Here is a 26,848-nt window from a genome sequence, read left to right on the forward strand (position 1 = left end):
CCCCACTCACCTATTGTACTCTATGCTACTTTCTCCCCACCCCCCAACCTCCTCTAGCTTATCTCTCCACGCTTAAGGCTCTCTGCCTTTATTCCTGATGAAGGGCTTTTGCCCGAAACGTTGATTTCGCTGCTCCTTGGATGCTGCCTGAACTGCTGTGCTCTTCCACCACCACTAATCCAGATTGTAATGAAGCCCAGAGAAAGAGAACAAAAAATTAAGCAGATAAAAGAATTTTTTATAGTAATCCAGAGAAGAGGAGCTAGATAGGTGACAAGAGACAAAAATGGGTTGGCTTTGCTGAGAAATAAAGAAATAATTGATTACCTTTACATTTTGGCTGCACCCCAGGAGGGCTTGAAGGGATGAAATTTCACACAAAGGCAAACTCCAAAAGGTGGGGTTAGTGTGCAGTGGAAGCTCACTCTGAATATGGAATTAAGGTGAACTTTTAGAATTCCAGGAGTGCACAATTTCAGTACTGTTGACCCCTTCTGAAACAGAATGGGAGAACTGAGAATACTTGAGAGTTCTACACCAAGTATCAATGCAATTAAAAAGAGTAAGGGATCCATGTGCTGTTGCTGACGTGAGTGCTTTGTTGAGTGATTTAGTAATGGGTATGTCTTCTAATTTGATCTAATGTATAAATGGATTCTCCACTGGGGAAATTAAACCCACTGGCTAGGAATGAGAGACGTGAGACACTGATTACATAGAGTTGTGACTGAAATCCCTAACCTAAACGCATTAGCCAATTGTATTTTAGAATGAATTTAATGTTATTAATCATAACCCAATACTGTGAGAAAAGGTTAATTAATTGCTCCAAAAGTTTAAGCCACAAACTAATATATCTCCATAAGGAAGCATGGTACATTCTAACTGAAGAAATTGCCCAAACTGGGAAGGTCTGTTGCCATGGTAACACAGTAGCTTGGATACACAGTCTCATAGATTGCCTTTGGAGAAAATGAGCAACTTTGGATGCACAGTCAAAAGCCTGTGACACTGGAGTTGGAAGGTCACCTAGGAGTTGTCGCAACTTTAGTCTCAGTAATGTTATGGACAATCTTGATATAAAAGATAGTTCACAAGAGGAGAAGGACACAATTGTAAAACAAGACAGTGCAATAAGCCGTAAAAAGAAATACAAGACAATGAGGCAATTTCAGATCTCCTGGTATGAAAATGGACAGTTATGCAGGAAGTAACAGGCTTGTGGTTTACCTAAACAGAAGGTCATGTAGAACATTGAACAGTACAGCACAGGAATGGGCCCTTCAGTCTATCATGTCTGTGCTGACCATGCTGCCATTCTAAACTAATCCGACCTGCCTACACAAGGTCTGTATCCTTCTGTTCTCTGCCTGTTCACGTGTTTGTCTAAATGGCTCTTAAATGTTGCTATTGTTTCTGCTTTTACCACCTCGCTTGGCAGTGTGTTCAAGCACCCAACACTTATTGTATAAAAAAATTTGCCATGCACATCTCTGTTAAACTTTTCCCCCTCACCTTAAACTTATGCCCTTGAATATTTAACATTTTGATCCTGAGAAAAAGACTATCCACCCTGTGCATGCCTCTGTTAATTTTATATATTTCCATCAGGTTGGCCCTCAGCTGCAGCGAAAACAATCCAAATTTGTTCAACTTCTCCATATAGCTAATGCACTCCGATCCAGGCAATATCATGGTAAAAATCAAAAGAACTGCAGATGCGGTAAATCAGAAACAAAAACAGAAGTTGCTAAAAAAAAGCTCAGTAGGTCTGGCAGCATCTGTGAAGAGAAATCAAAGTTAACATTTTGGGTCCACTGACGCCTTCCTCAGACCCTTCCATTAACTTCTGTTTTTGTTTCTAACATCCTGCTAAACCTCTCCTCCACCCTCTCCAAAGCCTCCACATCATTCCTATAGCATGGCAACTAGAATTACACATCATACTCACAATTATGGCCTAACTGAAGTCTTATATAGCTGCAAAATGACTTGCCAATCTCCTAATCGATGGAGACAAGCGTGCACATGGCTTCTTTCCCACCTGATTCATTTGTGTTGCCACTTTCATTGACTCTGAGTGTTTCTTTGAGTGTTCTGCTGATCTTTATCTGCAACTTTAGTGTCAGATACAGAGTCCCAAGAGAAATATGTCGGAGGCTGAAATTACATTTTGCTTCTTCAAGGTCATCTATGCCTGTGCTGCCACAGTTATAATAAAAGACAGGACTGATTCTGATGGAATTTCAGAACCCTCTTAATCCTCAAAATCTCCAGTTTTTATTTTTTTAATGACTGTGTGACAAGGTGGCCACTTCTTTTCAACCTTTTCATTTGGTCACCACCATGGTTGAACTTTTTTTAAAATGGAGAATAGCTATAGGTTTCTTCAATTAAAGGATAGTTAACTCATTTTAACTGGAATCAGTAAGAAGCCAATCACAAGATTTTCTTTGAATTATAGAAAGGACACCTTTATGACCTGCTCACCCCAAGAATAAAGGTGTAATGTAAAGCATGCGCTCTTGATACGGTAACTTGGATGTGCGTGCACACACACATACAAACAAAAGTAGGAGGAATTTTAGACTTCTTTCAGTATCCCTGATGCATTAGGTTTTAACCAGGGACCACAGTTACTTGCATGGTTTCTTCAGCCATCAGCAGCAGCAAATATTGCAGTTATTCTTTAAGTTCTCAGTTCTAGGATGTTTCTTTCCATTTAGTCTTGTCACCATACATTTTTCTTCAAGAGACAGTAAACTTTCCTCACCTGTGCTCAGATTTTCATTGTTAGATCCATATCGTCTTAATCTGCCAACAAAAGCCCATCGAATTTGTCTGCTGTATTTATATTTTCAGGCTTGCTAATTGTGACAATATTCACATCTCCAACCTGTGAATATTTTCCTAACTGTGTAACTCAAGGAGGAAGTAACCTTTTTACGCTTCCCATGGCAAAGGAGAGAGGTGGGCTGTTTGACTGGTTTTATTGCCCTTCACAAAGTGTTAATTTAAGCTCAGGCTGTCATTGATCTAATTCACTCATTTTCATGGTTTTTGGCCAATCTGTATGGGTCAGCTGATCCCTGTGGCCATTTCAAGTCAATGTTTATTCAGTTTCAAAACTGTTTTAGTCCATGAACATCCCAAGTATTAGATTGGCTAATGGAATTTAAAGATCAATAATCCCTATTGTATATGATTGTGAGAATATGCAACATGTTTGGTCAAAAACCAACTTGTGGTATTCAGTAGAGGCTGTAGTGATTCTTTTGTGTTAGAAATCATTGTTGTTTAAAGAGCACTAATCTCCACTTAGAACCAGGAATTGACTGTTTTCAGCTGCTGATAGAATAAAATAGGGTTCAGGTCAATCCAGCTCATCATGAAGAAACCGAAGTCTATGAATGAACAATTTATATGCTGGAAATTCCTAAGGCTGGTAATGTGGTTCCATGTAGCAGCTATCAGTGTTTTTGCTCTTTATGTGTGCAGTATACCCACACAGAACTTAGGACTTGGAAGCATAAGTAGATATTAAGTCTTTCAAGCCTGAAATGCCATCCCAGACCATGGCTGATCATCTACATCAGCCCCATTTTCCTCCATTATCTGTATAAGTATTGATATTATGAGAATCTAGAAATTCTTGATGTCTGATTTGATCACACTCAATACCTGAGGTTTCTCAGCCCTCTAGGATTGAGAATTCCAAAGATTCCATACACTCTGACTGAAGAAATTCCTTATCTCAGTCTGAAATTGTTTGTCCTTTATTCTCAATTTATGTTCCTTGAACTAAAACTCTCCCAGCCAGGGAAAATATCTTTTCTGCAGCTACTATATCTAAGCCTTTAAAGATTTTATATGCTTTTAATCTTGAGAGGATGCAGGGCCATTTTTATTCAACCCTTTTCTGAAAAATCACCAGTTTCCACTGCATTTTATCTTTGGCACATTCATTCTCCCTTAAGTAAGGAGGTCAATGCTGTTTCAAGAGAAGAGACAGAGTGTGAATTGAAGTACATGAACATCCAGGGGTCCAGCAGTAGAACAGGGTGTGGAAAGTGAAGTCCAGTTCAGGGTCCAGCAGTAGGAGAGGATGCTGAGAGGGATTTGAGGCCCAGACTCAGGGTCCCGCTATGAGATAGAAGGCAGAGAATTAACTGCGAGGGGCCCAGCAGTGAGAGAGGGGATAGAGAGTGAATTGAAGCCCAGACTCATAGCCCAGCTCTGAGACAGGGAATTGATAGTGATATTGAGGCCCAAGCCCAGGGCCCAGCAGTGAGACAGGGGATTGAGAGTGATATTGAGGCCCAGGCCAAGGCCAGTACTGAGACAGGGGATTGAGAGTGATATTGAGGCCCAGGCCCAGGCCCAGGAGTGAGACAGGGAATAGAGAGTGATCTGAATCCCAGGTACAGGGCCCAGCAGTGAGACGGGAGTCAGTTTTAACAACTGCAGCTTCTGGTGATCACTCAATGTGAACAAAGAAATCAAACAGTGACATCACAGGAAAGAGTGGGTTCATTTGTACATGAGTAACTGCTTTAGAGACCTTGCAAATTACTGTTATTGGAAGACGTTTTTATTAAAAGTCCTTAGCTGCCTAGAGCAATTAGGAACATAGACCAGGAGTAGGCCTTTCAGCCTGTTGAGCTAGCTCCGCCAATTGATGCAATCATGGCTGATTGAACACTTCAATACCTTTTTACCCACACTATCCTGTGTACGTTATGGATAATTTGAAGTCTATCAATCACTACTTTAAACATTCTAAAAGCCTGAGCTTCCACAGCCTTCTCTAGTTGAGAATTTCAAAGGTTCACAACTTCTAACTAGAAAATGAAATCTCCTCATCCAGATCCTAAATGGTATTTCCCTTTTAAATTGTACCCCATTGTGCTTGACTCTCTAAACAGGGAAATATTTTACCTGCATCCACCATTACTGTGGGTCTGGAGTCACATGTAGACCAGATCAGGTAAAAATAGAAAATTTCTTTCCTTAAAGGACATCAGTGAACCAGGTGGGTTTTTATGACAATCATCAGTAAGCTAAATCCCAGAGTTTACTGAATTCAAATTTCATGATCTGTGCTGCTGGGATAGTTTATAACTACTATCTGTTTGTATCCGCTGGTCAAACCTTAAACCATGCCTTACCTGGAAGTCCTTCCCTCAAGACATTGTGGGTCAATATATGGCATCTGGACTGCAGCAGTTCAAGAAGGCAGCTCACCATCACTGTCACAAAGGCAACTAGGGACAAGCAATAAAAGGCTGTCCAACCAGCCATGCTCACATCCCATGAATAAATTATCTCATGAACTTTAATCTTGCTAATCGACCTCCCGTCAGAGACCTTTTCAAAATCCAAGTAGTGTATATCATTGATTCCCCTTTATCAATTTTGTAATTACCATCCAAAAAGACTCCAGGCCATCGAAAATGGATTTCCCAATCACAATGTTATACCCAATCCAATAATTATTATCTGTTTATCAAGCCTTTACAATAAATTCTTGCATTTTCCTATTACAAATGTACGGCTAATAAGTCTACAGTTCCCTGTTTTCTCTCTTGCTCCCTTCTTAAATGGTGGGCTGCCATTTTCTACCTTCCAATCTGTAGGAAACCTTCCAGGATCTCAAAAGTTTTGGGAGATGCCCACAAATGTATTGACTGTGTTTATAGCCACGTCCTTCAAAACCCTGAGATGTAGATAATCAGGTCCAGGGGATTTATCAACTTTCAGCCCTATTGATTGCCCCAGTCCAACCTTCTTCATAATATTAATTTCCTTCAACTCCTTACTCTCCCTCGTCACTTAGATCTCAAAATCAAGAAATTTCTTGAATCTTCCTCACTGAAAACAGACACAAAGTAAATGAATTAGCTTTTCTGCCATTTCAGTATTCCCTATTATAAATTCTCCTCACTCTGCTGTAATGGACTCATATTCATTTTAGCCAAGAATTTTCTTTTCATGTAACTCTAGAAGCTGTTATAATTTATTTTTGTTTTGTTTCTCATGTCCTCTTCAGTTTCTTGTTCTCCTTTACTGTAATCTAAAAACTTGCCAATCCTATGATTTATGACACTTTCAGGCATCTTTATTGGCTTTTTCTTATAATCTTCTATGATCCTTTGCTTCCTTTGTTGGCCATGGGTGACTGACCCCTTTTTATAAAGTTTTTGCACTTTTGCATAGTAAGCCCTGTAATTGTTCTTTAACGACGATCCATTCTCAATGTGCAGTCATGCCTATGAATGTATTTTCCCAATCCACTGCAACTAATTTGTGTCTTATGCGACCGTGATTTCCCTTATTTAAATTGGACACTCTTACTACAGGATGAACTACCTCACTTTCAAACATAATGTAAAATTCATATGGTGGGTATTCATGCCTAAATATTCTTTTTTAGTAGGATTATTAATTAGATCTTTTTCTTTACTTTTTATATGTGAAATAGCTCTTGTCAGCTCCTCAACATACTGCTCTAGAAAACCATCTCCAGCTTACTTCAGAAACTGTCCTCAACACTTTTAGTGCTCAATTGGTTGACACAGTGTGTGTAGACTGAAGGCACCATGAAAATGATATCGCCCATATTACATGCTTCTCTCACCTCCTGATTAATGTTATGCCTACACTACCATTACCATTCAGTAGCTGATTTATAACTTGAACTAATTTCTGCTGCCCTTGCTGTTTCTTAGTTTCACTTAAACATATTTTGCTCATTATTCTTCTGGTCTGACACTCTCCCTTGCTAATTTACTGACCCTCTCTCAAATTATCAGGGCAACTACACCCCCTGTTCCTTCTTGTCTGTCCCTCCTAAACATCTCTGAATGCTCAATTATCAGTCCTGATCACTATGTAGCCATGTTTCTGTAATGTCAATTAGATCATAGCCATTTATCTCTATTTGCACCTTTCAATCATTGACCTTGTTGCAATTGCTGCATGCATTCAGCTTGTTCACTCTTAGCTTTGTCTCTTTGACATAATGCCAACTTTAAATTGTACTCGATGCTCAGCCTTGTTTCTCTTGTTTTCTTGTCTCACTAACACCTTTTCTACTTCCTGTTCGAAACATTACCCTCCCTTTCAGTTTACCCCTCATGTTCCCAATCCTGACAGCTAGTTGCAACCCATCCAACTGACCTTACAAATCATTCTGCAAGGATATCAGTCCCAGTCCTGTTAAAATGTACCACTTCAATTCTCCCTCCCATTCTGCCAAGGCCATGCAAGTCCTGGGCCTCCTCCACCACTAAATCCTAGCCACCCGACACCTGGAAGAAGAACACCTCATTTTCCATCGAGGGACCCTCCAACCACACAGCATCAATGTTGATTTCACCAGTTTCCTCATCTCCTTTCCCCCTACCTTATCTCAGATCCAACCCTCCAACTTGGCACCGCCCTCTTGAACTGTCCTACCTGTCCATGTTCCTTCCCACCTACCCGCTCCACCCTCTGCTCATCACCTCCCACCTGCATCCACTTATCACCTTACTAGCTGCCTTTCCCCCCCTCCTCCCCTGGCCCCACCCACACCCTCTTATTTATCTCTCAGTCCCCTTGACACCCCTCACACCCCCATATTCCTGATGAAGGGCTTACACTCAAAACTTTGACTCTCCTCCTTCTCAGATGTTGCCTGACCTGCTGTGCTTTTCCTGCACCCACTTTTTGACCCTGTTAAAATGTAACCTGTCCAACGTGTACAAGTTCCATCTGTCCCAGAATTGGTACCAATGCCTCAGAAATCTAACGCATGTGCTTCTAAACACATTCAGTCAATGTATTTCTTTAATTTCTTACTAAAATGACTCTTCCATGTTTCCCTGTTTGCAAACACAGTTTGAAGACTTCTTTCCAGGTCTGTTGACCTAAATTGTTTCGCAGTTCTCACAATTTGAAAACTTCTGCGCAAGAATATAACAACATAAGAACTAGGAGCAGGAGTAGGAATATAGGCCATCTGTCCCCACCCCCCACCCTGAGCCTATCCTGCCATTCAGTAGGATCATGAGCTTTTCATGGCCTCAGCTCCACTTACCCACCCGCTCACCATAACCCTTAATTCATTTACTGTTCAAATAATTATCTGTGTTAGATTTAAAAGCATTTAATGAGGAAACCTCATCTACTTCACTGGGCAAGGAATTCCATAGATCCACAACCCTCTGGGTGAAGAAGTTCATTCTCAATTCAGTCCTAAATTTCCTCCCTCTGATCTTGAGGCTATGCCCTCTTGTCCTAGTATCATCCGCCAATGGAAACATCCTGTCTACTTCTATCTTATCTATTCCCTTCATAATTTTATATGTTTCTATAAACCTCCCCCACAATTTTTCTAAATTTCAGTGAATATAATCCCAATCTACCCAGTCTCTCCTCATAAGCCAACCCCCTCGACTCCAGAATTAACCTAGTGAACCTCCTCTGCACCCCTTGTAATGCCAGTTCATCCCTTGTCAATAAAGGAGACCAAAAGTGCACTCAGTACTCCAGGTGTGACCTCACCCACACCCTATACAGCTACAACATAACCTCCCTGCTTTTAAACTCAATCCATTTTTTTACAAACACTCAAAGCTTCACAAAATAACCTGCTCTTCCACTAAAGTGAAACTATTCTTGTGAATTGAAACCTTCTATTCTCTGTTGGAATGAAACTGAAAGCTGATACGTCTGAACTGAATTCGAAACAAATTGCTATGCTCCCCTGACAAACTGCTTTCAACACAGACATCTGGCTAGGCACAGAGGAAGCTTGTAACATAGCTTGCAGTCTTTTTATTTCTCAAATGACTTTCTGACCTCTTAAAAAAAATGTTGCCTTCACAGACCGAAAACTGAAATCCATCTGTCTCTATTTTAAAAATCCAAATTTCCAAATGGTAACAATCTATATGGTACACAATTATCACATAAGTAATCAAAGAAGGTCGCAAGAAATGTAAATAAATGTGGCATGAGGGAAAAAAAACTGAAAAGAAAGAGAGGGGTTAATATCTCTGGTTCAATGATCCTTTCTCAGAACTGATTGTAGCTAGGAAAAGGCAGTATATTTGCTCAAGACAAGGGATGGGAAGCAGGGTAAAAGGGGTAGCAATAAGTGGAGATAGAGAGAGAAAGATAGTTAGACAGACAGAAGGATGGATAATGGTAAGCCAGGAAGGAGGAAGAGCTGCTAATGGAGACTGTAGGTAAATGAAAATAGTTTGTCTGTGCTGAAAGCAGCCCATGATGACAGGGCCCTGGGGTGTGGAGGTACGTAAAGGCATGGAAGGAGGTGTTCATGTTCTAAAATTATTGAACTCAATTTTGAGTCCTGAGGGCTGCAGGGTCCCCAAGTAGAAAACGAGGTGCTGTTCTTTCAACTTATGCTGTGCTTCACTGGAGCACTGCAGCAAGCCCAAGACAGAGATGTTGGCCAGGGTGCACAGTGGTGTGTTGAAGTCGCAGGTAACTGGTAGCTCAGGGTCATTTATATGGACACAACCTAGGTGTTCTGCAGAATGGTCACCCAGTTCTATGTTTCATCTCCCCAGCATAGAGGAGACCACATTGTGAATAATAAACTCTTGCAAACGGCATCTTGATAATGGTGAGACAATCTGTGCTTAGTAATCTTAATCGCAGGATAAATATTAATCATAAAGCTAGGAGTACCTCTGTACTTTTTGGCACACCATTTCTGTAGGATCTTTCTGTAGGTGACGAAGGAGGTTGATGAGGGGAAAGCGGTAGATGTGGTATATATGGATTTTAGTAAGGCGTTTGATAAGGTTCCCCATGGTAGGCTACTGCAGAAAATACGGAGATATGGCATTGAGGGTGAGTTGGAGGTTTGGATTAGGAATTGGCTGGATGGAAGAAGACAGAGGGTAGTAGTTGATGGCAAAGTTTCTTCATGGAGTGCCGTCACTAGCGGTGTTCCGCAAGGATCTGTTTTGCGACCATTGCTGTTTGTCATTTTTATAAATGACCTGGAAGAGGGGTTAGAAGGTTGGGTGAGCAAGTTTGCGGATGACACGAAAGTCGGAGGAGTTGTTGACAGTGAGGAAGCATGTGGCAGGTTACAGCAGGATATAGAGAAGCTGCAGAGCTGGGCAGAAAGGTGGCAGATGGAATTCAATGTAGCTAAGTGCGAGGTGACTCACTTTGGGAAGAATAACAAAAAGATGGGGTACTGGGCTAATGATCGGATACTTGGTAGTGTGGATGAGCAGAGGGATCTTGGTGTCCATGTACACAGATCTCTGAAAGTTGCCACCCAGGTAAATAGTGCGGTCAGGAAGGCATATGGCGTACTGGCTTTTATTGGTAGAGGAATTGAGTTCCGGAGTCCTGAGGTCATGATGCAGTTGTATAAGACTCTGGTACGGCCGCATCTGGAATATTGTGTGCAGTTTTGGTCGCCATACTATAGGAAGGAGGTGGAGGCACTGGAACGGGTGCAGAGGAGGTTTACCAGGATGTTGCCTGGGATGTAAGTTCATGGAATGCCCTGCCAGTAGCAGTGGTGGACTCTCCCTCTTTATGGGCATTTAAGCGGGCATTGGATAGGTATATGGAGGATAGTGGGTTAGTATAGGTTAGGTGGGCTTGGATCGGCGCAACATCGAGGGCCAAAGGGCCTGTACTGCGCTGTATTCTTCTATGTTCTATGTTCTATGTTCTATCTATTTGAGAGAACAGAAGGAGCTTTGGTTTAATATTTCTTTGAAGAGACAATACCCCGGGCACTGTGTAATTCCTCTAACTCCTCAGTTAGTGATGTGACTTTGGTGGTATCAACATGTTTCACTTTGAATATAAATGCAAATATTAATTGACCTATAGAATGGTAATATTTCATTAGAAATGTTCTCTTCTGCCTGTTTATTTGGTAAGTACAATTGATCATCAGTATTCATATGGAAGAAGATAGTACTCTGGGCTACTTCCTGCATGATCCGAGTGATGATCTTCAGTAATACTTGTAAAAGTAGGATGTAGTGCAGTGTGAAAGTATTTTTCCCTTCTATGCTTTAAAAGTAATGTGGATTGATAGATATGTTATCGAGAAATGGATAGGGAAAACTGAATTTCATCAAAGGAGACTGAAGAGAATGTGAGTTCTGTCCTTGGTTAATTCTCAATGAGCTGAATGGAGATGAGGAGGATTGATTTAACTGTTGTGGTAACTGTACAGATGGGCCTGCAAAGTTGATTATGGGGGATAACCTATCTAAGAAAAGCCTCCTAGAAGTGACTATGAATTAATTTTGGGCACAAGCGAGATTTGGTTTGCTTTAGCTCCTTCCATTGTTGCATAGTTTGATGCTTATCAATGACAAGGATAATTTGTGAATGTTTGTAAGTCTAGAAGGGGAAAAATACCTGAAGAACTAGCCCCAAGCAAAAAGTCAACATGCTCTTTGAAGAATGGTAAGATAGGAGAGAAAAATGATAAAAATAAATTAATCTGAATCCTTGTGGTGAGGAAATCCTCTTAGTTTTAAACACCATATGTTGTTGCGAGTTCTGAGTGCATGCATTTCCTTTTATTAATTTGCAAAACATGTCCACCAGTGATCTGGCTTCACAAAATATAATCTTGACAAGAGATGTAATGCACTCTCACAGATAGAGTCAGAGAGCTTGCAATCCCAGTGGAGATCTATGGTCAGAAGTCTTTGTGTTGTCAAAGGGATGAGTACCAGCTGTTGCACTGGTTGATGAAGCTCTGCAGATGGAATTTCTGGATTAAGTTGTTTCCTTCTTTTAAAAAAACAGTACACAGAATATTTGCAAATTTATTTACAGCAGATGTTCGATCTTAACCAGCCCAAATCTTTTCCAGGACAAATGTAGGTTAACATGTCGATCTGGTCAGGTAGCTCATTATCATATACGTTGAGATTTTTGTTACTACTGACACCTGCTTTGTCAGAAGGGTGCCCCTGTATATGTCAATTACATGATCCCAGCAGTAAACTGCCCAGAAATTTTGCTGGGATTCCCCTGTTACTTCACTCTAACTTCAGTGATAGTTAAAATTGAAAGAAAAAGATATACCAAGTTGCAAAGACAAGTAGTAAATCAGAAAGATTGGAAACATTTTAGAAACTAGAAAATATAATAAAGTAAAGTGGCAGAAATTGTGGTATGAGAGAAAACAAGCAGGATATACAGAGTATGAAAGCTTCTACATGTATATATAAGATTGGAAAAGAATGGCAACAGAGAGCATCAGTCCCTTAGAGGATGAGACTAGGGAACCTGTCAGTCATGTTATTTTTTTCTCTTTTTTTCTCTCTAATGATTGTTTTTGTTTCCTTCCTTTTTACTTCCCCTTTATTTTTAGCATGCTTCTGTGTTCTGTTATGAACACAATTATAAAATACTTCTTCAAAGTTTCTGTAGTTTCCTTGTTTCCAATATTAATTCCCCAGTCTTTCTAAGGGACTAATGTTTACTTTACCCAAATACTCCTGTACATAGAACTGTTTAATTCATTCATTCATTCATTTGTGCAGAATAACATCAAGCTACCATCCTGTCAATGTGTCACCTGCGTGTGCCCATATGTGCAAACAATATTTGGTACTGGATTTTGATATCCAGACAAATCACAGGTAAGAGATCTCATCAAACTAGCATAACTTAGTCCATAATGTTACAAGACAACAAGGTATTGACATGGACCACCTGTGGAGGATACATATGCACCAGCAATGGGCTGATTTTCAGGGGAGTTGAAGAAGCAATCAGCTTTATCAGTTTTAAAAGCCCTCCCTACATCTTGATATTGTGCCCACCAAATGTGTTCTTCTATATATCTACTCAAGAAAACTGCTAAATATATCATTTTTGTCACCCAAGTTACAAGACTAATACCATAATGGAAACAATTCCTGGATATCATATAGCTGAAGTTCAGTTAATCTGGGTATCTTTCTAGTCCTATTTGGTGAGGTGATGTGACTGATGCATTCTGACATCTAATCTAATGGTTTTTCTATGTGCTTCAGCAGTCACTAAAGCTAGTCAGCTGACAGTTATTTGTTTTTATTGGTCATAAGCTGAGGTGCCAACGAACAATGAATGATGTGAAATGGCTTTAACTGTAAATGACTGGCTTTGGGCTGTGTCGATAATACAATTCTAAAAGGGGTGCAGGAGAAGGCGGACCAAGTTGTGTCTGTGCACAGATTATTGAAGCCAGCAGGACAGATGGAGAGCAATTAATAAAGCAGACCCTATTTATTAATTGGTATACAGTACAACAGCAAAAAGGTGATTGTGAACTTGTACAAACACAGTTGGAGTATTGTGTACAGTTCTGGCCACCAAATGTGAAAGCATTGGAGAGAGTACGGGAGCAATTTGCAACAATAGCACCAGAAATGAGAAACTTCAGTTATGAGGATCGTTTGTAGGCATTGGGCCAGTTTCCTTGGAGAGAAGAAGGCTGAGAGGAGATTTGATTGAGGCTTTAGCTTATGAAACCATAAGACACAGGAGCAGAATTAGGCCACTTAGTTCATTGGGTTTGTTATATCAATTGATTATGGCTGATATGTTTCTCAACCTCATTCTCCTGCCTGCTCTCCATGACCCTTGATTCCCTACTAATCAAGAATCTATCCATCTTTCAAAATTAGGAGCAGTCTACACAGAATAGATAGGGAGATATTATTCCTGCTCGTAAAAGATAAAGAAAGAGAGGGCATAGATTTAAAGTGATATGCAAACAAAGCAAGGGTGACGTGAAAAACATTTTTATACACCAAGTATGGTGCCTGGAAATATGGTGGAGGCAGGTTCAATTGAGGCATCCAAGAGGACATTGGATGATTACTTAGATAGAAATGGAGTGCTGGTATACGGGAATAAGACAAGAATGGCATGAGGTTATAGACCCAGTGCGGGCACAATGGGCTGAATTGCTCCTGCACCATAACAGCCTCTGTGATTCTGTGACTCATTACTTTTGGGAAAAAACCTGGAATTGTGGGGAGGTGCTATTATCATTGGTCTGTTATCCAGAGACCAAGGTAATGTTCTGGAGTTCCAGGTTCAAATCCCACCCCAGCAGATGGTAGAATTTGAATTCAATCAAAGAAAATCCGGAATTAATGGTGACCATGAATCCCCTGTTAATTGTTGGAGAAAATCCCATCTGATTCATTAATATCCTTGAGGGAAGGAAGCTGCCATCCTTACCTGGTCTGGTGTACATGTGACTCCAGACCCACAACAATGTGGTTGATTCTTAACTGTACTCTGAGCAATTAGGAGTGCGCAAAAAATGCTTATTCCTGGAACTTATAATCTTTTCAAACCTGAATTTCTGCCTTTAATGTATATTTCTTGCATGTATCATATCCTTAGAATAGTATTCCCTAACTTTCCTTGTTTTGTATAACATCTAGCTTGTTTCTATTCAGTGCATAATCATGGTATATTCATAATGCATCCCCTCAAACCTATTGCCTTGAGTTTGATATACAATACTTTAGCATTTTCACATGATCTTATCCAAATTCCTCTCCTTTGATATTCTAAAACATTAGACTTTTTCCTATTGTGGTAGCCTAGTAATGAGAAATCATGAGAACTATGTGGAGTAGAGTTTGTAAGAGCAGGTGTAAACTTTATGGATTTCTTTGGATAGGCAGGGAACTCTTTGAAAAGTTAAGCTACTCTTTATGTTTGGTTGAAAATAGGTATGAATGTGAGTAAATAGGTGCTTGTATTTATCAATTGTCAATCTCACTGGAGCTGTCAATAGACCTATCAAAATCAACGTAAAATTGTTAACATTGTCAAAAGCAACTGTCAAGGGGACTTAACAAGAAGACCTATCAAAAATGTCAAGACAATCTTGTCAAGAATGTTAAGAAGCGATTGACAAAGAAAGCTGTCAATTTAACAAAACATTTAAAACTTCTGCTCTTTAAAATTTTCAAATAAACCATCTGCAGAATTAAAAATAAATGTTGGTTGCTACTTATTTACGTCCGCTGAGGGTTTTCATCACTAGATTACTGCTTCATGACTGACTTCATAGCCATCCATTATTACAGTAAGGTGTTTGCCATTTCAGCTGGACTGAGATCCAAGTGGTTATGGATTCTTTAAAGTGGTTGTAATGATAAGTTTAATTACTTGTTGTTATAAAAGATTAAGCATTCAAGTAAAGTATGTGTTAATGTGACGCATTATGTACACAAAGAACTGAGTAAATGTTGTTTTGAGTGTGAGTACTAATTTTTCAATGTTATGGTAAAATATAAGGGCAAAGGGTATGGGAGTATGGTTGGCATGAATTATCATTAAATTTACATAGGGGTTATAAAGGGTCGTGGGGTGTGGATACAGGTGCTGATCTACATTGTATATGAATAATGACTGTTTGGCTGAAGCACCGGAGGACAGCTGATGCTAATGAAATCATTTATCAAACCAAGTCAACATATTATTCAGAGGAAGAAATATAAAGTGGAAGAACCAACAATTATAATCAATCTGCATGACTATTCTGGTGTCTCCAGATTGCATTAAGTACACTGAATTTGGCACTCGAGCTGGTGTTATTACATCAGGTTGGAATCCCACTTACCCATCACTTGAGGAATGATTAGCTGCATTAGATCAGAGGCTGCAGATGATTGTGGAGTGGGTTAATCATGGGAAATATTGTGTTCTGTGTGAATAGAGGGATCTATTATGACAATTTTGGCTTATAATGGTGATACACAGAAGACCATAATTAGAGAAAAGGGCAGGATCTTCTGACAATTATTTTTGTCACTTTGTGGCCGGAAAGCAAGGCTAGAATGGTCCAAATGAATCCATAGATGAAATGTAATCATTTTCTTTTGTGGAGTGGGTGTTTATATGTGAGTTGAATTGGGAAAATACAGCTCTCTGCACACAAAACAAGCCACAATGACTGTTCAACATTAGCTGTTACTTGGTAACTGTGAAGATCTTTGAGTAACACAGCTGGTGGGTCAGACTGAAGCCTGCTGCAGGACTTGGCAGTGACTTATTTGTGGGTGTCTATAATCTCAGACAAAACACAGTTCTGAACTTATCAATAGTAAAATATGATGAATAAGTTTGCTTATGTGTATAATCAATAACGACAGTTGGACCTAATTGCCTGTTTCTCGATTAAGGTCTCTATAGATTTTGTGTATATTTCAAATCAGTTGCATATTTACTTATTCTCTGGTCTATTTGTTTTTTAACCATGATTTTCCACCAATATCAGGATAGGGTTGAACATCTTTTTTTTTGCCAAATTTATCTCTCTACTGTATGCGGGACCTTATGGTACATAGGTTGACTGCTATGCTTTAAGGTGGTGGCTATTTTTCAAAAGTACTTCATTAATTGTAAACTATTTTAGCACATACTGAGCATGAGAAAGATAATATATAAATGCAAGCTTTGCATATGCTTTATAAAGAAAGGTCAGATTTATTGGACTGTATGGACATTACCAGTACCTAGGAAATCTAATGCCGCATCTATTAAAGATTTTGTGTACTCAACAGTATAGACTTTTGCTGCATTATTTTATGTGAGTCTGAAGTTTGATTGCACTTGTATGTCTCATAAGCTATTCACCAATGTTTAACCTGAATAGCATTTGTTGGCTTACACCAAGTTTATTATCGGTATGTGCAGCCAGTGGCCTCTTTATGAACAATCAATAAACTTGTTTATGTAGCAGAGTATAAGATGTATATATGAAACAGATAAAACTTAATGCAGATTACCATTAATTGTTTCTGACTGTAGATAGTGGTGATGTGGTTTGATTTTCAATAAAGAATACAGCATAGATTAATTCAAAATGAATTACTGGTACAAACAAATAAGGTTACTAATTAATAGTCCATGTGCTTATTCCATTGGTATATTTTGAAAATGGAATGTTAATTTATTATTTGTCTTTGGTTAGTGGCAGTACTAGTCACGAGAGTTAAAATAATTCATAATCTTCTACCTTATAGCTTTGAAACTAAAATCTACAAACATTTGACTACACATTTCTGTCCTACTACTTCACCTGTCTTACTGGCATATGACATACTTTTCCACATGTTAGGTATATTCAATCTTGGCATGTTTGCAAATGTCACTAATTATGCATTATCACAACAAAACATTATTTCTATTAATGATTTGGATAAGAATACAAGAGGCATGATTCGTAAATTTGCGGATGACACCAAAATTGTGGTAGTGGTCAGTGAAGAAGGTTATCTCAGATTACAAACAAATCCTAATCAATTGAGACAATGGACTGAAGAGTAGCAGCAGAATTGAGTTTAGACAAATGCGAGGTATTGCATTTTGGTAAAATCAACAAGGGCAGGACTTACACAATTCATAGAAGGGCCTTGGATGGTGCTGTGAAACAGAGAGTTTGAGGGGTTCAGGTACATAATTCTTTGAAGTTTGCATCACATATAGAAACTGTGGTTAAGAAAGCATTTAGCGTGCTTGCCTTCATTGCTCAGTATAGAAATTGTGATGTTACGTTAAGGTTGTACAAGACGTTGGTGATGCCTCTTCGGGAGTACCCTTTTCAGTTCTGGTCTCCATGATATAGGAAGCTTATTATTAAGCTAAAGAGGGTTTAGAAGAGATTTACCAAGATATTGGTAGGGATGGAGGATTAGAGTTATAAAAATAGTCTGCAAAGGCTGAGATTTTTTTACTGGAGCATAAGAAATTGAGAGGTGACCTTACAAAGGTTTGTCAAATTGTAGGGGGTATAGATAAGTTAAATGGCATGTGTCTTTTCCCCGATGGGGGAAGGGGGGTGGATTTCAAGATTAAGGGACACATTTTTAAGGTCAGAGGAGAAAGATTTTAAAAAGACACGAGGGGCAGTTTCTTTTTACACAGAGAATGGTTCATGTGTGGAATGAACTTTCAGAGGCAGCGTTGGATGCAGGTGCAGTTACAACATTCAAAAGACATTTAGATAAGTACATGAAGAATAAATGTTTAGAAGGATATGGGCCACAGGCAGGCAGTTGGGACTAGTTTAGTTTGGCATTATGGTCGGCATGAGCAGTTTGGACCAGAAGCTCTCTTTCTACACTGTATAAACCTATAACTCTAAAATATAATTCTCAGGTTAATGACAAAATCCAATATTTAAGGCACTAAAGACAAAATTTATATGACTAATCAACCAACTGCATTTTTAATGTGGGTTTTCTGTTTAAAAACAAGCAGTGGAAAGGATAGTTGATTCTGTTTCCTCTCTTTTGTGTCTGAGGCTATTGATGCTGATTATTTCATTCACATTGCTCAGACTTCATGCCAGCATGAAAGGACAGTAGGTTTCAGCCCACTCTAATGATCTTGTGTTTGTTTCAGGTGTAAGGTTAAGATGTTCTGCAGTGTTTCTGTAAACCTTATTTTGTTTCTGCAGATAAACTGAAAACTGAGTGATTGCAATATCATATACATTAACTGCAAGAACCCCTGAGATGGTAATCATAAGATTCTTGCCCATTGTTGGCAGGGAGCTCAACTCCCATAATCTCAGTAATTTTTGTCTCTGTTAATGCTGATTGGTTCATTCTGCACACTCTTGGTTCTGAAAACCTTTTATCACAGAAGTGGAGCAATGTTTCAATTGTAGGCTCGAAATGAACAATATGGGAGTACTTTTATAGACCTCAACAAATGAGATGGAAGAGGAGAGCACCGGAAAAATATCATGGTAACTTCACAGTATAAAGAAAAAGATACTGGCCACAAGATTCAGATTATAGATAATGTTACGGAAACTGGAGCAATTCAGTTTCAGTTGAATCTGCTGTTTCAGTTGCACTGCAATTTGATTATGTGCTTGCCACAACTGTATGGAGGTATGTGGAAGTGCAGCAGTTCAGTGGCATCATTGGTAGGTATGTGAGGATGAGATAGAGTATCTGGCTATTATGCCTGAGCCTTTAGGGCTGCTAAAGAATAAGTGATGGGGGTGTAGTGCACTGGATAGCATGAGAGGTCAGTGGAGAGGTGGACCGTATGAAGATGCATTCACTGACCTTAATCAGCCACATCAAGTCATCTGGCATGCCACTGTTGCCGTCACTCCCTTCAACCTTCTCCCTTGAGAAGGCTCCTTGGTTCCTCTGTGAAAACATGGTGCCCCTCTACATCTCCCATGCGAGGGCCACTAACATTATTCCTGCCAATCTAGAAGACCCCTCTCTGTCCCACTATTCAGTTTTCTTTGTTTATTATAATATTAAAAGTCACCACTCCTATGATCCACTGCAACTTTAGTGGTGCCGTTCCACTTTCAGGAAGAGCAGGCCGGTAGCACCAATAGCTGAATACAAGCACTGTGGCCCCAGCCCTGACCAGAGCACCATGGGACCACTCCTAACCAGAGCACAAGAGAGCAATCAGGAGATCAAAGAGGGGATATGAGGTAGCCTTGGCAGATAAAGTCAAGGATAATTCAAAGAAATTCTCCAAGTACTTAAGAGCAAAAGAATAACTAGAGAGTGAATAGGACCTATTAAAGATCTATGCGTTGAACCTCAGGAGATGGAAGAGATTTCAGGACAGTTTATACTCATGGGACTCAGGGAAGTAATTATTGATGTTTTGAGAACACTTCACATTGCAGAAGAGAAAGTGCTGGAAGTCTTAAAAGACGTGACAGTGGATAAATCTCTTGGGCCTGATCAAATGTATCCCAGGATGTTGTGGGAAATTAGGAAAGAAATTGTGGGGCCCCGAGCAGAAATATTTGTATCATCTATTACCATGGATGAGGTACTGAAGGACTAGAAGGTGGCTAATGTTGTGCCTTTATTTAAGAAAGGGTATAAGGAGAAGCCTAGGAACCACAGGCATCCGTGGTGGGTAAGTGGTTGGAAGTGATTCTAAAAGACAGGATTTGCATGTATTTGGAGAGACAGAGACTGATAAAGGATAGTTAGCATGGTTTTATGCAAGGGAAACCATGTCTCACAAACTCAATTAAAGTTTTTGGGAAAGTAATCGAAAAGATTGAGGATAGACCGGTAGCTTTTTTTTACATGGACTTTAGTAAAACCTTTGACAAAACCTTTCTCATGTTAAACTAATTTGAAAAGTTAGATCTCATGGAATTCAGGGTGAGCTTGCCGATTATATACAAAATTGACTTAATGGTAGAAGATGGAGGGTAGTGGTAGAGGATTGTTTTCAGCCTGGAGGCCTGAGACCAGCAGTCTTCCACAAGGATCAGTACTGGGTCCACTTTTGTTTGTTAGTTATACAAACAATTTGGATGGGTTAGTAGGTTGTGATTGACACTAAAATTGATTGTATAGTGGACAGTGAAATAAGATATCTAAGACTATAAAGAGATCTTGATCAATTGAGCCAATGGGCTGAGGAGTGGCAGATGGAGTTAAATTTGAATAAATGTGTGATATTTCAATTTGCTTAAACAAACAGTGGCAGGATTTATATAGTTAATGATAGGACCCTGTGTTGTGTTGAGGAACAGAAAGACATAGGGGTTCAGGTGATTAATTCTTTGAAATTTGCATCACAGATAGACTGGTGGTTAAGAAGGCATTTAGCATACTTACCTTCATTGCTCAGAGCTTGGAGTTTAGGGGTTGTGGATGTATCAGATATTGGTGAGGCCTCTTCTGGAGTACTATGTGTAGTTCTAGTCATTCTGATATTAGAAGGATATTATTAAATTGGAGAGAGTTCAAAAAAGATGTACCAAGATGTTGTTAGGAATGGAGGGTGAAATAACCGCACAGAGGCCTGCCACCAAGTCAACCTTTATTTATATGTCCATAGTACACTGGCTGTGGGCCAGTCAACTCAGAGTCAGTCCCCTGAACTGAGGAGATTCTAAATCTCCTGGTTTTCTTTTTGTTTGTTCTTTTGGGTTTTTTTTCACTTTATTTTTTTATTTATATAGTGCAAGGGTATTTCCTGGTTGTATTTTTTTTTTCTAAGCCCTGCCACATTGGACTAAAGGGCCTACCAACATTGTCCTTTTCTCAAAGTGAAAGAGTAACACACAGGCTGGAACCAGCCAGTGAAACAGTTCCCTAATGAGAGCTGAGTTACACCTGAAACACATTGACTATGTAGATCAGCCAAGGTTTCCCTGATTGGCCCAGATTAATAATCCCAGTCAAGCATTTTGTAGTTAACAAGGTTAACCTGATTCCAATCACTACAGAAGATTTGAGTTATAAAAATAAGTTGCATAGTTTGGGACCTTTTTTACTGAAGTGTTGGATGACCTTACAGAGGTTTATAAAATCATGAGGTGCAAAAGTAACATGAATAGCAAAGGTCTTTTCCCTAATACGGGGGAGTTCAAAACTATGGGGCATATTTTTAAGGCAAGAGAAAATAAATTTAAAAAGAGCATGAGAGGCAACTTCTTTACACAAACAGTGGTTCATTTTGGAAAGAACTACCACAGAAGTGGTGGATACAGGTACACTTATAGCATTTGTAAGACAGTTGGACAGGTACATTAGAAGGAAAGATTTGGAGGGATATGGGTGAAATGCAGGCAATGGGGATTAGTTTAGTTTGGGAACATGGTCACATGGACTAGTTGGACTAAAGGACCTGGTTCAATGCTCTGTGACTCCATGACACAGTGGTCCCAGTCCTGACTGAATAAGGAAGTTGTGAAACACCAGGATGCAGCTGACTTCTGAGTGTAATCAGATACAGGCTGATAAAGAATTGCAACTTGTATAGACATGAAATCAGTGTAAATGAATTTATAGTTCAATTTGTTAAATTGTTTGCAAATTAATGTTCATTAATAAAGTGGAGTTTTTAATTTTATTAGCCTGCCATGAAAGACACTATTCAAAAATACCTTTTCCCTTTGGAACTTTTACTGTTCTTTGAAATGCTACATGATAAGCAAAACAAATCTATTTGAGTCTGTATAAATACAAGAGAATGTATTTACAAAGCAGTAATTTCAGACAGAGCATTGGTCCAGATTTGCAGCATGAATATCACTTATTGTTATTAGGAAGTAAACTGGGCATCTAGAGTACATGCATGCTCAGTTATATGTGCAAGTGCTGAAATTATTGGGCAAGTGAACCCTGCTTCTCTGCAAAATAACACTTACTCGCCAAAAGTCCTGTCATTAAAATACATTTAAGTGTGTGATACCCAGTAAATAAGATAGACTTATTTAGCAGGCTGACAAGTGACATGTAGCATTCGCACCACACAAATGCCAGGCAATAGCATCTTCAATAAGAGACAATTTAACCACTGTTCCTTGACATTCAATGGTGTTGCCATCACTGAATGCCCCGCACTATCAACAACCTGTGGGGATTACTATTGATCAGAAACTCAACTGGACTAGCCACATAAGCACAGTGGCTACAAGAACAGGTCAAAGGCTAGGAATACTGCAGCTAATAACTCACCTCCTGGCTCTCCAAAGATTGTCCACCATCTACAAGGCACAAGTCAGGAGTGTGATGGAATACTCCCCACTTGCTGGATGACTGCAGTTCCAACAATGCTCAAGAAGCTTGGTATCATCCAGGACAAAGCAGTTGCTTGATTGACACAACATCCACTCCCTCCACCACTGATGCAGCAATGTGTACTAGCTACATGATGCACTGCAGAAATTCACAAAAGAACATCAAACAGCACCTTCCAAACCCACAACTCCTTCCGTCTAGACGAACAGGAGTAGAAGACATATTGGAACACCACCATCTTCAAGTTCCCTTCCAAGCCCTATCTTGATTTGGAAATATTTACTTCGAAATGGCAGTTTACTGAGTGCCAAAATCCTGGAATTCCCTCCCTCAGGGCACTGTGGGACAATCGATAGCATATGGACCGCAGCCGTTCAAGAAGGCAGCTCACCACAACCTTCTCTAGGGCAAATAGGGAAGGGCAATGAATGCTGGTCAGCCAGCAACTCCCACATCCAATGAGTGAATAAAGAAGAGTTGGGTCATTCAGGTCTAAGTGTTTTTTTTAATTTGCATTTCTCATATTCAGTGTTGAATATTGCAACAGAATCAAAAAATCCTTTCAATTTTTCTAAAGACTGATGAAATAGCCTTGAAAAATTGTTATTTTTTTAAAATTCATTCATGGGATGACATTCATTGTTGGCTAGGTCAGCACTTATTGCTCATCCCTAATGGCGCAGAGAGCAGTTAAAAGTCAACCACATTGCTGCGGGTCTGGAATCATATATATATGTACCAGACCAGGTAAGTTTCTTCCCTAAAGGACATTAGTGAACCAGATGGGTTTTTCCAACAATCAGCAATGAATTGATGGTTATAATTAGACTTTTAATTCTAGATTTATATTGTACTCAATTTCTTCCATCTGCTGTGGCAGGATTTGATTCCAGGTCCCCAGAACGTTACCTGGGTGTCTGGATTAACAGTCCAACAATAACGCCACTAAGCTATCACCTCCCTAACTTATTAAAGTTACCTCCTATTCATTAAATTGCTGTGTTTTGCTTTAGCAAGCGTGCAGCAAATTTCCATCACGTGTGCATGAAGCCATAATATGGAAGCCAAACTTTAAAGTATAAGTATCATCAAGTTGTCAGCAAGTATTTGAATGGATGAATTCGTATGAAAATTAAATTTGTTCGAATAGAACAGCAAGAATTTGCCCTCATGGTGGTCCCATGTTTATCTAACAACCTTTCTGCAGATCATTACTCAATTAAACCCTCCTGAGAATTCTCTTCTATTTTGTATTTGGTCTTTTGTTAAATTTCTAATAGTTTTGAATTTCCTTTAAATATGCTGCATAATTATCTTTGTGCTGAGAAATTAAAATTTCACTTCATAGCCCTTATTTATTTCCTTGTCATTAACTTCTCATATCAGTGTATCGCTTTAATTGATATTGTTCTTACCACAAAAACATTGTCGTATTCTTCTCATTAAACACTTGCTTTACTTCCTTATTTGGAATGTCTAAAAGCAATGTTTACTTCATGAGTGCAGCTATTGCTTTGGATGAAGATTCAATGGCGAATTAAACTATCTTTGAAAGTAGTTTCCTAAATGTGATGGCATTCATTACTGGGAGTAATAATAGAACCAATAGCAAGCTAAAGGAAGAGAATCTGCTGCTATGTACAATAGCATGTAACAGTTAGACCTATGTGTCAAGGATTGTTTTACCCACTCTCTACCTTACACTGGTTGCTGGTGATGACATACATATCTCTGAGGTAAATGAAAGGATCGTAGTTTATGCCAAGTGGGTGGGTAACTGTTTGTGTTTATATGGGCTGAAACACTGACACAGAATGCTTCAACCAAATGCCTGTTTCTATTTTCTAACCTCCATAGATTTCGAAGTGTTCTGCACTTATAAAAAGCAAAAATAATCTGAATTTTCTTCCCTGAACCATTAGCATGGTGTGGGAATTCCCTCACAGAGCTTGTACTGACAATGGGAGTGGAGTTATTAGCTCAGTTGCATTTCCAGCAGCTCATATGGAGTTGCTCCAGCTGCTGCTAAACAGGTGTGGCTGCAGAAGCTTTTGTATTTCTTTCCCAGTCTGTTCTGAGCAGCTAAAATTGTTGATGACAATATTGAACTTCTAATGGAAATTCAGCGGGGGATAGATTAGTGTGAGAAAGCTGAAAGGAGGCTAATATTCCAATAAAAGGATTGAGAGGTGACAAGGGGCCAGGGAATGTTGGAGGTGCAGAAGTGGCTGGTGAGAGGGACAGGATAGCTAGGAGGACACTGAAGGCAAGGAGACGGCAAAGGGATCAGCTTGTTGAGGAAAAAAAAATTCTCATGTCAAAGGCAGCAAAACACTCATCTTGCATCATGCTGAGAGTGGTATTTGTTGAGGTAGGAGTGTAGATGGACAAGATTAAAATTCTTACTGCACGAGATTCACTAATCGAGTTACTTCCGATGCAAACCTGGAATCTGGGTTTGGGGAAGAAAAAGTGTACAGAAAAACAGTGCACAATCAGCCTGTGCTTGCAAAACTCAAAGTAATTCCTGACATGAAATATGAATCTGAGATTGAAAAATATCTTGAATATGCTAAGCATTACCCTAACAACCAATTCAAGATTTTCAATCAGGCTCACAAAGTTAGCTCATAAATACCTACCGGAAGCTACATATATTCACACACAGAGGCCTGTCCTCTGAAAGAAAAAGGAACATCCCCAGGCATTGTACCTTGTTTGAATTACATAAAAGCATGCAGAATAATGTTTCCCTGGTGCATTTTCCATGGCATCATCTGTGCAACAGAGTCAACTTGCACCCAGTCAGCATCCTTTTCTTTTGTAATATAAACTGTTGCTCTCTTTTGATTTGGCATTCTTCTTCTGTTCTGATAACTACAAGGTGAATATCTTCTACAAATCTCACTTTTTTCATCAATAATAAAACCAAGTAAAAATTGAATAAGTCAAGAAATGCATAAATCAGACCATATGAAATGCTTATAATCAGAAGGAAAATGTTTACCACATTCACGTCCTTCATTAATAACAGATTTATGTTATACACAGAGCAGTTGCATTATTTGTGCTGATGATCCATTATATTTTAATTTGTCAATGTTAAATTCATTCCTATAAATTTTGAAATTATCAGTTTTTATTCCTTGTCTTTTGATCTTTTCTCCCTTTGTTTATTAATGTGCTCCTTATAACCTAACAATGACGTGATTCATTCATAAATCCTATCTATCCTATAAGTTCCTACATTGAGAATCCTGTGCCTACCTCCTTCACTGAACAGTTCCTCTCCTCCTCAATCCTCAGCCTTACCAAACTCTGGTGTCCTTCCTTCTGCCCCTCGGGATGTGGTCCCCGTTCTTGTCTCCAGCCGTTTTGTCCGACTCAGCTGGCGTCCACCTGCGGAAGCACATGGAAGTATTCAGACATACACAGTCTACTTCAACAGGGAAAGTGTTAACAGGTAGGTGCAGGCAAAAAATACATACAGGTATGTGCCTTAAACATTTTCATCAAACCAATCATTCATTACTGCACATCTTGAAATTGCCAAATAAATATTTTATGTTGTTATCCTATCCATGGAATTTCCTCTTCCAATAATTTGTTGCTTTTGCTGTCTGTATTAATCAATACCTGTCAACATTTTATTTCTAAAGTTTGTACTCCAATATTTTTGTGTTTCTGTCTGCTGGCCCGAAACATTGGCTTTCCTGCTCCTCAGATGCTGTCTGACCTGCTGTGCTCTTCCAGCTTATATTTATTGACTCTGATTTCCAGCATCTGCAGTCCTTATTGTCTCCTGTCTACTGGATCTATTTGTTTGCTAACCTTTTAATACTCTAGATTAGAGTGGTGCTGGAAAAGCACAGCAGGTCAGGCAGCATCTGAGGAGCAGGAAAATCAACATTTCGGGCAAAAGTCCTTCATCAGGAATCTGATGAAGGGCTTTTGCCCGAAGCATCGATTTTCCTGCTCCTTCGATGCTGCCTGACCTGCTGTGCTTTTCCAGCACCACTCTAATCTTGACTCTGATCTCCAGCATTTGCAGTCCTCACTTCCACCTTTTAATACTCTACTCAAGCCCTGAACACTCTTCCTTGTCTTTATAATTGTCTGACTTTGACCCATCTCAGCTCACTTGCTAACAGAATCTTCAGCCATTTCCTGTGTTGATTATGTCAATGTACTGTTTATCTTACGAATCCTATCCACTATAACCCTGAAATCGTTCAAAGCTCTCCAATACATTTTCTAACCTTCACCAAATCCCATTTGTCCCTTTCTCT

At 39.4% G+C, this 26,848-nt stretch overlaps 1 protein-coding gene across 1 annotated transcript in view; it reads left to right on the forward strand.

The window, feature by feature from the left end:
• The window catches only part of dcc (DCC netrin 1 receptor), a 1,293,953-nt gene that overhangs the window by 935,098 nt on the left and 332,007 nt on the right, over window positions 1-26,848 (forward strand). Inside the window, exon 8 of the mRNA XM_043720707.1 lies at window positions 25,866-26,022. Within this exon, the coding sequence (XP_043576642.1) occupies window positions 25,866-26,022 (157 nt within the window). The remainder of the gene's footprint in view (window positions 1-25,865; window positions 26,023-26,848) is intronic.

This window comes from Chiloscyllium plagiosum, chromosome 1 (genome assembly GCF_004010195.1).
Source record: "Chiloscyllium plagiosum isolate BGI_BamShark_2017 chromosome 1, ASM401019v2, whole genome shotgun sequence".
In the NCBI taxonomy this organism is placed as follows: Eukaryota; Metazoa; Chordata; class Chondrichthyes; order Orectolobiformes; family Hemiscylliidae; genus Chiloscyllium; species Chiloscyllium plagiosum.